The 12,247-nt window shown below is 44.9% G+C and overlaps 1 protein-coding gene across 2 annotated transcripts in view; it reads left to right on the forward strand.

Annotated features, from left to right (window-relative positions):
* SLC38A10 (solute carrier family 38 member 10) overlaps window positions 1-12,247 on the forward strand; it is an 80,209-nt gene that overhangs the window by 2,242 nt on the left and 65,720 nt on the right. The window contains exon 2 of one of the 2 annotated variants that reach the window (XM_035104120.3): window positions 8,573-8,690. The exons of the other annotated variant lie outside the window; for it this stretch is intronic. Coding sequence (XP_034960011.3) covers window positions 8,573-8,690 — 118 coding nt within the window. The remainder of the gene's footprint in view (window positions 1-8,572; window positions 8,691-12,247) is intronic. 2 annotated transcript variants of the gene reach the window in all.

The following is a 12,247-nucleotide window of genomic DNA, read 5'->3' on the forward strand; positions in this document are numbered from 1 at the left end:
GATCTTTAAGACCTGTCTTTTATTTGTACAGATGTGCTTTGTTTAAGTTTTTATTGATTGTGTTTATTGCAATTGGGTTTAGTATTTCTATTGTGTCCGTAAGTCGCTTGGAGCCATGTGCGTGAGTAAAGCAATGTTGGACATTGTACTGAAGTTTTTCCGCACATGTATAACTTGTTTGGCAGGCGCAAAAATGTCACAGAATTGAGGAACCTAGGTGTTCAAATAGTTCCTGTGTTGAAGAGTGGCAAGAAATCCACTTCACCCACTCCCCATTAAACCATCCTGCATCCCTGCATGGTAGCCCTTGTTTCTGATCTCTCCCTTCTCCAGCCAGGACTCAGGGATGTGGTTTGAGGTTGTATCTCAGGTAGTTGAGGTAGCAGGGTTAGTGCTTTTGCTGTTGCCTTACATGTGGGGGTAGCAATCAGGTTTTCCTGAGTTCCTGGATTCGTTCTTCTGTATCTTTTATTGCCTGCATTGGTTGCGCCTGCTGTTGTTTTGCTTATTGTTCCAGTTACTTTTGAGATTGAATCCTCCTCATTGGACAGTCTGGGAGGCAGGTTGTGGCTCCCCACCCCCCAGTAATAAGTTCCATGCTCTGCCTGGTGAGTCCTGGATGAGGCACCATCCCTATATACCGCACTGTACCCTATAACTGGTGAGAGCAGGGGCGTAGGAAGATTGGGGCGGTGGGGGTGGGGCGGCCCGAGCGGCGTGATCCCAGGGGCGCCATTGCGGCTGCCCGTCCCACCCCCAAAATGCGCACCCCGCCCCTGCACACGGTGCGCCCTGCCCCAAAACGCACATCCTGCCCCTGCACACAGCGTGTCCCACCCCCAAAATGCACGCCACGTCCCCGGTGGCGGAGCATGAAGCTCTGCCTCTGGGTGAGAGTGATCGGCCTCCCCTCCCGCAGACAGTTGCATACGTGTACTGCATTTGCAGCATGCAGGGACTTATAACCAACTGCTTCTCCTTGCACTCCTTAAATAAAACTTTTGTGTGGTTTGGGGGTATATTGTGTACAGTATGTGTATTATTATACAGGTGTGAACTTCCTAATTTGGTACAGAAATTGTCCTAGTAGACAAAGACATAAGAAGAGTCATGCTGGCTTAGACCAGAGGCCCATCATTCTCTAGCATTCCGCTTCCCACGATGGGCAACTATAGATGCCTTTGGGATGCACACAAGGAGGAAATAATGGTGGTATCCCTTTCCTTTTTGTTGTTCCCTGGCAACTGGTGTTCAGTGGGATACTGCCTCTGAACCGGGAGATTCCATACACCACAACTCACAGGTGTACAGATAGCACTGTTGTTCTAACTAGAACTAAGGCTTTTTGGTTGAGATTCTTCGAATTTTCAGAACAGCCTGTAATTGTGGTATCTAATCTCAGTGGCATCGAAGTGGCCCCTTCCCCTCAAGCTTTTGTCAGGGTTAGTTCCTAAGATGCTGAATGCTCAGTTTTCTTATTCTGTTTCTGAATTGGAAAGGCACAGCTGGTGTTGGCTTTTCAGGTTTTACACCTGCCATTTGCAAGGTAATGGTCGGCACCTCTCTTTACAAGCACAAAGAGTACTACAATTTGTTCATTTAGGTTTTGTTCACAGAATCCAGTCTGATCATGCCTCTGTGAATGGCTTCCAAACTTCTTTAAGAAAAACCTTGAATGGAGTTCTATATTCAGGATCTACCCATATAATCTCACCTTCTTTCTCTGGAAGTTGGATACCTTCCCCATAGCTTTCCGTATTATTTTGATCTCAATATCTCTTGCTAGCCAGCTTTCTGATGACCCACCCGCCTAGGGCGTGCAGCATGTTGGCAAATAACCATCGGTGGTTGGCTTCTGAATTAGATTAACCTGGGGTGATGTTTGCTTTATTTGATAGCTATTTATTTATACAGAGCATTTTTACCCAGTCCTTTAGCCAAAGAGGCCCTCAGAGCAGCTTATAAAACTTGACAGCAAGATAATTATTGCCTCATTTTTGCTGGGGTCACAATTAGGCTTGTTACCCTGAAGTCTCCAGTGGCTCAGTAGTGCCTGAGGCTCTTAAACTCAGGGTTGTAGGTTTGAGTGCCACGTTGGGTGAAAGATTCTTGCATTGCAGGGTGTTGAACTAGATGACCCTAGTGGTGCCTTCCAACTGTACAAGTCTGTGATTCTGTGATAAACATAGAATGGGATTCAACTAAGTTGTTGCATGTGTGGAATGTGGCCTGCTTGCACAACAGGATTTCCTCCCCCTTGCCCACATCTTCTAAATCTGATCTGGAGGTCTGTGGGAGAATCCAGAACAGGTTTAAGGAGTGCCTGGTGGGAGGAGAAGGGAGAAAGTACTGTTGCATGAATGGACTTTGTTCCACCCACTTGGTGCTACATTGAATTTCACCTATAGATATATTGTACCAGTAAAAGAAAAATCATACAAAACATCTACCATTAAAATACACACACACACACACACACACACACACACACACACACTAGCCACAGGAAACTTTGGCAGCACACTAATACAGACCATATTATTGCAGTCTATCAAACGTTAGGTTTGAGAGCTAAGGCTTTTGGGCATTGGAAAGGTGTCAGTGAAGGTGCCAGGTGGACCTTGCTAGGAAGAGCATTCCACAGATGGGGAGCCACAACTGAAAAGGCCCCATCCTTTGTCATCATCATCCAAAAGTCTCTCGGAGGTGGGACCTGGATAATGTTCGGAATCTGAGGTGAGATACCCACATAGCGGAAGTTTCCCCCAGTTCCGGTCACCATACAGAGGCATCTTAAGGTCCAAAATACAGTTTACTGCTGCAGAAGATCAGGCTTCAGTAAAACAGTTTGGTATATACATACAGCCTGTAGGCTTTGCAGATACAGATATGTACAGATACAGATACATGCAAGTATAAAGTATTTCTGTTGCTCCAGCAATTCAAGATGTAACACAGATTCCAACTCACTTCTAAGACTGACCCTGACACACAACAGATCCACTGACTGACTCATGAACTGATGTGTCTTGCTCACCTATATAGATGGCACTGAGCCATTGCCATAGCAACTGGCTTCAATGACCTTGAACCTGTTGACTTATCTCATACATGGGGTGATTTGTGCTCATGAAGGAAATTAACCCCTTCTTCCATGTCATGTTCCTCCAACAGAGAAGGGTATGAGAATAAGATCTAAGGGTCAAGGTAGGTTCATATTGGGAGAGGTTTTGCAGAAGACGCTGGGGTGCTGAACTGGGCTCAGAAGTGTACAGGCAACCAGTGTAGTTGCAATAGAACTGATGTTATATGAACTGTTTGCCCCAAACCTGTCAACAGTCAGGCAGCCACATTCTGCACTAATTGAAGCTTCTGAAATGCTTCCCAAGGCAGCTCACAAGTAAAGCACATTGCAGTATAGAAGACATGACACACAAGGAAAAAAGACTGGGAGGAGAGGTGGAAAAAAGCAGGCTCAGACAGCAGTTCTTAAAGTTATGTTTTATTTATCTTCTGTGGTGTTCCCATTGCACTTTCGGAGCTATTTTTGTTCTCTGAACTTGCAATCTTGCTCTCCACTCAAAGTCGCTTGATTTTGTTCCTGCAGTATAAAATGGTCAGCTTTACAGTGTACTGCAGAGGATGAAGCTGCCCCAAAGACAGTTTGGAAACTTCAGTAAGTGCAGATCATGACAGCAACAGTGAGAATTTTGACTAGGGCAACCAGCTGGAATCACTGATGTTAAAAGATCTTAACTTGGCTGCCTGTGAGTTTCTGGGCTGAATTTCAGGTGCTGGTATTGACCTATAAAGTCCTTGGTGACTTGTGGTCCTGGTGTCTGAACAGAACATGCCCTTAGATCTGGAGATATTGGGGGGGGGGGAGACCCTTCCTGTCCCACCCTTGGGGTGATGCATCATAGAATCATAGAGTTGGAAGAGACCACAAGAGCCATCCAGTCCAACCCCCTGCCAAGCAGGAAACACCATCAAAGCATTCCTGACATATGGCCGTCAAGCCTCTACTTAAAGACCTCCAAAGAAGGAGACTCCAACACACTCCTTGGCAGCAAATTCCACTGCCGAACAGCTCTTATTGTCAGGAAGTTCTTCCTAATGTTTAGGTGGAATCTTCTTTCTTGTAGTTTGAATCCATTGCTCCGTGTCTGCTTCTCTGGAGCAGCAGAAAACAAGCTTTCTCCCTTCTCTATATGACATCCTTTTATATATTTGAACATGGCTATCATATCACCCCTTAACCTTCTCTTCTCCAGGCTAAACATACCCAGCTCCCTAAGCCGTTCCTCATGAGGCATCATAGGATGACATGGGATAGGGCCTTCCTTGTGGTGGTGTTCCAATTACGGAATCCCCACACCAACCCCTGAGATATGCCAGGCACTGATTCTTTAGACACTCTTTAGTACAGTGGTGTCCAAACTTTTTTCAAAGAGGGCCAGATTTGATGAAGTGAAGGGCTGTGAGGGCAAACCAAAGTTGTTCACCTTTTTTTAAAGGATTTTACCCCAAAGTTGTTGAGTTTTTTTTAGGGTTGGAGTTTTGAAGTTGTTAAGGTTTTTGTAGCAAATAAACTGTCACAGGAGCCAGATTAAACTGACCAGCTGGCCAGATTAGGCCCCCCAAATGGACTTTGGACATGCCTGCCTTAGTACAAAGCTAAAATCTGTATTTTTGCCCAAGCTCCTGTGCAATATTAGGTTTTACACTAAGATTTTGATTTATTTTTTAAATATACAGTGGTACCTCAGGTTAAGAACTTAATTCGTTCTGGGGGGTCCGTTCTTAATCTGAAACTGTTCTTAACCGGAGGTACGACTTGAGTTTAAGGGGGCCTCCCGCTGCTGCCATGCCACCACCACGCGATTTCTGTTCTCATCCTGAAGTAAAGTTCTTAACCCGAGGTAGCTACTATTTCTGGGTTAGCAGAGTCTGTAACCTGAAGTGTCTGTAACCCGAGGTACCACTGTATGTATTTTAAAATGCTCCTATTTATTTAATTTGATCTGTTTTTTTCTAGAATTATTGTAGCCTCCCATGAGAACTTTGAATGTCAATTAGGCTAAAAACTATTCTGAAAAAAAATCTGAAAAATAACTGGAGGAATATGACATCTCGCTCCTGGTTCCATCAGGACAAACATTTTGGCTTGCCAGGAGGAACAATCCCCTCACTACTCCACCCAGTGCACTGGGTTTGTCATAGTTCTCATTGCCTGCAGCCAATTTTGTGGGGAGGATGAAGAGGTGGGGGAAGCTCTACTGCTCAAGTGAAAGTCTTTCACAGGGCTTCAGTTGCCATGACTCATTAGGTGAATCCTGCTCAATTAAATACTGAAGCTACATAGAATTTTATTCAAATTTAACTTGTTAAGTGGGTGGCGCTGTGGTCTAAACCACTGAGGCTAGGGCTTGCCGATTGGAAGGTCGGCGGTTCGAATCCCCGCGACGGGGTGAGCTCCCATTGCTCGGTCCCATCTCCTGCCAACCTAGCAGTTCGAAAGCACGTCAAAGTGCAAGTAGATAGATAGGTACCACTCCGGCGGAAAGGTAAACAATGTTTCCATGCACTGCTATGGTTTTGCCAGAAGCGGTTTAGTCATGACCCGGAAAAACTGTGGGCTCCCTCGGCCAGTAAAGTGAGATGAGTGCCGCAACCCCAGAGTCGTTCACGACTGGACTTAACTGTCAAGGGTCCTTTACCTTTACCTTTACCTTGTTAAGCTATGAATGGCAAGAAACTTGTTCCTTTCTTTTGTGAAGGCTCGAAGTCTGCATATGCTAACAAGAACCCACAGGCTTTTTTAAAAAAAGATCCTTAGCAGTTTCAGCGGTCTCTTGTTGGCTTATGATTCATGATCCCTACATAAAGTCAAATTTTCATATGGAACAATACAGAACAGAGTAAGTTATGTTTAGAAAAATGGAAGAATATCAACACCATCCTCTGTGTGTTTACTCGAAAGCAAGTCCTACTTAGTTTAATGGGATTTGCTCCTAAGTAAGTATGCATAGTTTTAGAACACAAGCTTTTTGTGACCAGAGACTAAACTTGCTGAATGTCTTTCCTAAGCTGCTAAGCAAATTGATAACCTGATATTACTTTTTCAAGTAACTTTTGGAAGATTCCAAACCCTCCAAACCTTTGCATCAGAAGGTTCCAATCAATCAAGATGTTTAGCTGTTGGTTAGTTCCATCTTTTTCCCAACAGATGGCATTAGCATATAGCAAAGCAAAACACTTGAGTCATTTAAGTAGGTCCGTTAACAGATGGTACCAATGATGTCGTTATATTTTTCTCTTGCAGAGAGATCTGCATCAGGGTACTCTTGCTGGAATATTTGACTAGTCAAATAATAAACATGGTTCTTTGATCAGAAAATAGCAGCTGAGTTGTCAGTTGAAAATAGCAGCTGCCATCTTCGGATTTAACCCTGGACTGACTGAGAAATAGACTGTTTACCAGATATTTGACATTCCCAGTATCTGTGAATACGCGACATGTTGTATATAATGTCTGAAGGCAAGTGATAGCCTGAGAGTATGTTTCCTTGCAATGAATGTCTGTGCCTTCCTTCTTACATTCATTGTATTCATGGGTTTCTCTCCCTACAGGGGAGGGAAATATTAAATCTCCTGGTGTGATCATGGTCTGAATGCCCCTACCAGATTCATGTTAGTCCATCAGTCTAATAATGTAACCATCCCAGAGCCTTCTGTAGGTTCCCCCCCTTAAATAAACCTTGTGCTTTGTTGTGAACTTTTTGCAATTTAGAAATAATAAAGCTCCCTTACAATTCCATTTCCCACTCTTACCCACAAATTCCTCAGATTAAAATGAACGAGCAAGGTAGAAATAGGCAAAGGTGCAAGTGTAAACAGGTCTGATGGGCCTAAAAAGAAAAGCGATGCCGATATAATAGATCTTAAACCAGCCAAAAAGTGCATAGGAAATAAATGCACCGCTGTGTAAGGAACTGTGGCCATGTTGCAATACATTAAGGACCTTAAGAAGAGAGAAAATAAATATTGGGAAGGCGAGACGGGTAGTATAAGAGCTGTTAGGTGTGTCCACATTTCCTCCTTAGGGAGCACAGGCCCTTTCTTCCTAAGGTGTATCAGAGGTCATACTTATAATACTGGTGTTGCTAGTGGCACTTCATAGTGCTTGCGTCTGTTTTGAGCCACATAGACAGATGCCCCTGCTGGTAAAAGAGCCGCAGGTGTCAGTCCTCGGACACTCAGAGGCATAGTTGATTTTTCAGTGCTGGACTTAACGGGAGTTAGGAACTGCTGGTAGTAATTAAGCCTTTGTGGTTGTAAAAGTGCTTACCACCAAATGATATGTGGTTATGCACATGAACATCTGGTCACAGATGCTTTCCCAATGCACGGCAGCGCTTGTTAACAGATGCTGCTAATAGATTGTGGTACTTGGTTGCACGAATGACCTGATGGAAAATCACAGTAGAAGGATACTAACGCCAGTATAACTTCTGCCCAGAAAGGGTTGTGTGTAGCCTTTGTTTCAGCAGGCCCTGGGAGACAAGGGCTTGCTTATCCTGTTTCACCTGCTTCCACCAAATCCTGGAAATGGCAATGACTTCCTTTATTTTGTGGACACTCCCCCAAAAAACACAATTGACCTGTGGCAGTGTTTTTGAGAGACCTTTGGAAGGCCCTGGGGTTCTTGTTGGTTGGTCCAACCTCACAGCTGCCAACTGATGTCAATAAGCCTTCCCTTGAGAAACTAGCCCTTTGCTGCTATTTACGTTTTAAGGCTTCTTAGAGCAGGACATTGGTTTGTTATGCCCACAGTTGCCAGCAACTCCAAAGCTACAACTCAGAACAAATAGCAGCTGTGATTAAAGTTTAGCACCGCTTGTTCCTGCGGAGTCATGCATTGTTTTCAATAAATGCTCAGCCATTCATGTCCTCTCCCTCTCCCCCTCCTTTCTCTGAGCTCCTTCCGCTTGCTTCCTCTACAAATACATCCAGAGAGGGAGCCAGCACAATGCTTTCCGGGACAGGTAGCTAACAGGGTAATTTATGTTTGCACTGTAAGTGGGTAGTACAGCCAGTAACACCTCTGCAGAGGAGTTCAAACTCCTGGATCAACAGCATGCTAACTTGTTTAACATGAATCTGGTAGGAGCTTGAGACAGATCACTGTTCTGGAATATGCCCAGAAAATGTCACAACAGCAGGGCATGTAGTCTTGTTCCCTTCCATAAATTGCTCTGGTTTCCTTTTCCAGGCAAGGAGGTGCTGCAACCGAGCCATTTAGTAAACAGGTGGCTGCTCTATGTCTTCTGCCATAAACCGTGTGTGTGTGTGAATAAAATTGAACTCGTACGTCACATTTTGGCTGACTGCTGTTCAGAGGCAGGGGATCTCCCTTAACAGACTAGTGTATGGCTGCAAACATCCCAGGCAGCCTCTAGGTGCTATGGGACAGCAATAAGAATGCATGAAATAAGAGTTGGGGGTGGTGATGGAGAGTGCTTATTATTCACTCAGCACTTTTATTTCCTCCCCCCTTCCTCCTTTCTAGTGTGGCATCTTTCTGGGAGCTCTGCTGCTTATTTTCTGCTCCTGGATGACTCATCAATCCTGTATGTTCCTAGTGAAATCGGCCAATCTCAGCAAACGCAGGACCTATCCTGGACTAGGTGAGCATGGTCAACTGGGGGCGAGGGTGATTTCATGCCTCGCCTTTTCCTCCCACCTTCCTAATTTACGGCACTCATACTGTTGCGGCTGAATTATTCACGGTATTCTAGGGTATGCTTGTTTCTTTCCTCCTTTCTGTAATAGCAGCGGGTAGCAGAAACATTTAACTCTTCGAAGATGACGCCGAACTGCTTTGACTGCACAATCCAGGAAGATAATGGTGCAAACGTGTGCTCTTAAGGGAGAGAGCTGGCATGACGGGTGTCTCTGGAATACGTTATTGGTCTCTTCCCAAAAACCACTCACTTTCCCTGCCCAGCATGCTGCCGAGGACATTGGGTTCTGCCAGTAGAAAGCCTGGCATGGACTGTGGGCTCCTTGGATCGTGTGCTTGCGGCAGCACAACGGGGAGGTCAGGGGAAACAGTGTACAAAGTTCTAAGCAGCCAAGAAAACCGAAACATCTGCAAGATTCATGTGTGGGTTTCTGGCAAGGCCCGCCAGCCCTCTTCCTCATAGCTTGTCTGCTGTGCCTTGGCGCCAGGATCTCCATCTATTTTTGACCTCTCCTCCGATTCCCAAGGATTTGGGTGGGGGAGGAGATGCTCGGAGAGGGCTGAGGATTTAAGCCTTTCTGATTGGTATGTGTCGTCTTGTTGGAAAACAAAGCTGGGTAGAATAGCCCCTCTTGGGCTTTCTTAAAAGCAGCTGCTCCAGGAACAGAAACACTGCCATACCCCATTCTAAGTTTGCCTCTTGCAGAGGTGGGATTTGTCCCTGGGGGTGGCAGAGGTGAAAGACTCTCATGGCAGGACATGCTGTTTTCTGCCCTCCCACAACCATAACCCCATCTTGCGTTTCCCGAGTTGCCTCTTGGGGAGTCAGAGTGGGGAATTGGCTAGTCTCCCTGCTTGCAAAGGATTTAAAGAAATGTGCAGTCTCCTTAGTGACTGTTGACAGATGGATACCCTCAGTTCCTCTGTTGCCTGAGGCTCCTTCATTTAGCTGCACAGCACAGCCACTGCAAAATATGTCTATTGGTAACAACAGAAATTAGAAAACTCCTGTAGTCCTGAAGGTTAAAGCCTTTCTACAAAAGATATGCTTCTTTATAACTGGCTCTCTCTCTCTCTCTCTTTTGGCAGGGTGGGGTTAAGGAGGCAAAAGGAACGGGGAGTCAAACATAGCTCTTTCTCCCTCTCGCCAGATGCCCGCAGTCCCCCTTCTGTGTTACAATAAGTCTTTGTACACTCCTCCTCCTTTGCCTGAATACAGAGAGTCCTCTTCACCTTGGAGTGTCTCCCAGGAAGAAGAGGTTCCCTTCCCTTTCCAAAAAAAACCCCTAAGCAGCTTAGATACACAGAAGGGCTAGTAAATGCTTCCAAACTTTTTGGCACACAAACATTGCTGCGGAAAGAAATGGCTTCCCTTTTCTGCCCGCCTTCGCCCTGGGAGAGATGCCATCAGCCCAGAGCAGGGGAGAGTGCCTGGGAAAAACGGCATCCTCTGCCCTGGGGAAGGCTGGGCCACCGCCGCCACAGTCTTCCTAATGCATCAAGGTTGAGCAGCTACACACAGCAGCCTTTGTCGCTGGCTTTCTTCTACACCGGTCCAGCTGCAAGAGATCCTGGCAGAGCCCACGCCGCCGATTCTGTGGGAGGCTTTGGCAGCTTTGAGGGACGCAGGAAAGTTTTACAAATCAACTTGAATCTAAGCAATGTCTTCCGGAAGAGCATTCAAAGCCTTGGCTACAAAAGCCAAAGTGGCAGAGAAACAATAGGAATAAACACCTCTAAATGCTGTTTGGGAGCGAGAGACGGGGTGGGCGGAGGAACTCTAGATGTCTGTCAAGTCCGGCAAATCAGTAGCATTTGTCTCCGAGAAACGAAGCAGCAATGTTGTCGCTGTTTTTAAATGATATATTGTTGTTTGTGGCTATAATTTTTCTCGGGCTTTGATAGGATCATTTAAAGCAAAGGAGCTGATGCTTTTCACTCAGAATTGTTTATTTTCTTGATGTAGATGGTAGAAGCAATTCCACGGAAAGGACATAAGCATGGCCTCACTTGGTCTCGTTGTGCCCCATCTATGTAAGCTTCAGTGGTGCTGGTGTTGGGAAGACAGCTCTTGACTCTGCTGCCCCCCACCCCACCCCAAAAAGGGATTTGCTTTATATTTCAGTTTTATTTAAAACCTGGTATTAAATTTTTAATGATAACGTTATAAGAAAAAACTGCTCCTTTTCCCTTATGGGGTACCCAAGAGCCTGTATAGAGTCCTTATGTAGGTTCCCTATCAGTAGGGGAAAATACGGGCTCTTGGGTACCCCATAAGGGAAAAGGAGCAGTTTTTTCTTATAACAATACTGAATAAGCTTACTTTTCTCAAGTGTGCTTTGAAGTGTCTACAAACGAATTTTGTTATACACACACACATCCCGGTATATACAGTTGTACTTTGGTTGACTAATGCCTTGTGAGTCGAACGTTTTGGCTCCCAAATGCCGCAAACTCAGAAGTGAGTGTTCCGGTTTGCAAACGTTCTTTGGAACCCAAATGTCCAACGCGGCTCCTGCAGCTTCCGATTGGCTGCAGCAGCTTCCAGCAGCCAATCAGAAGCTGCATCTTGGTTTCCAAACATTTTGGAAGTCGAACGGACTTCTGGAACAGATTCCATTCGACTTCCAAGGTACCCCTGTATATATAAAATCTTTATTACCGTACATATTTGGAATAATACTATGCATGATTGTAGTATTCTGGTACACTCCTACCCCAGTATTCTGTAGTAGTAATAAATTGGGAAACACACTAATATCTGCTTGATGCCTTTGAGTTAGGCAGGGTTAAATATTTAAATACGTAAGACTATAGGTAAAAATAATTTATCCACTGCTCTTCTGTATTGGTTGTTGGGCTACTGAAACATTACACAAGAATCTGCATATCTGCAAAGTTTGCAAAGTTAAGAGAGGAGATGTAATCCCAACTCCTGAAGGAGGGCGCTGGGTGGGCATTTGACTGTTGTTCTAACTGCTACAGGATTTTGGCTGAAAGCCATTTTGTCTACATACTTAGTGTGTATGAAGGTGTACTGGGTCTCACATGTTCTCTGTAAGAATGTGTGCACTATAATGCTCTGGTTTCATTTTCATAAACATTCAGACGTGGATGAGACCTGTGATAGACAGAAGCTGAGGTCAGTTTGTGTGTCTTGCAAGCACATATTGACTGAATTCCCCCTCCATACAGAAAATAAATTCCCTCTGTGTAGAAAACTAGCATAGAGCTAGCTAGAACCTTTCTCCCTATGTTCTAGTTTTCTGCTTGAATGGAATATACTATGGAATTATGGAAAAGCATTCCATCAGTTGAGCCCTGTCCTTCAGCCAAGGCCCAGATTTATTTATTTTTCATCTGTTTAATTAGACTAGAGAGAGGGACTCGCTGTTCATAAATGGTTGACATGCTCACTGCCACTGTGGAAAGTGGAGAATCTCCCATTTGTATCCTGACTGCAGCTTAGCTGCATACTTATAAATACTGTATGTATTTATA

The sequence above is a fragment of the Zootoca vivipara genome, chromosome 2, assembly GCF_965207765.1.
Source record: "Zootoca vivipara chromosome 2, rZooViv2.hap1.1, whole genome shotgun sequence".
Taxonomy (NCBI): domain Eukaryota; kingdom Metazoa; phylum Chordata; class Lepidosauria; order Squamata; family Lacertidae; genus Zootoca; species Zootoca vivipara.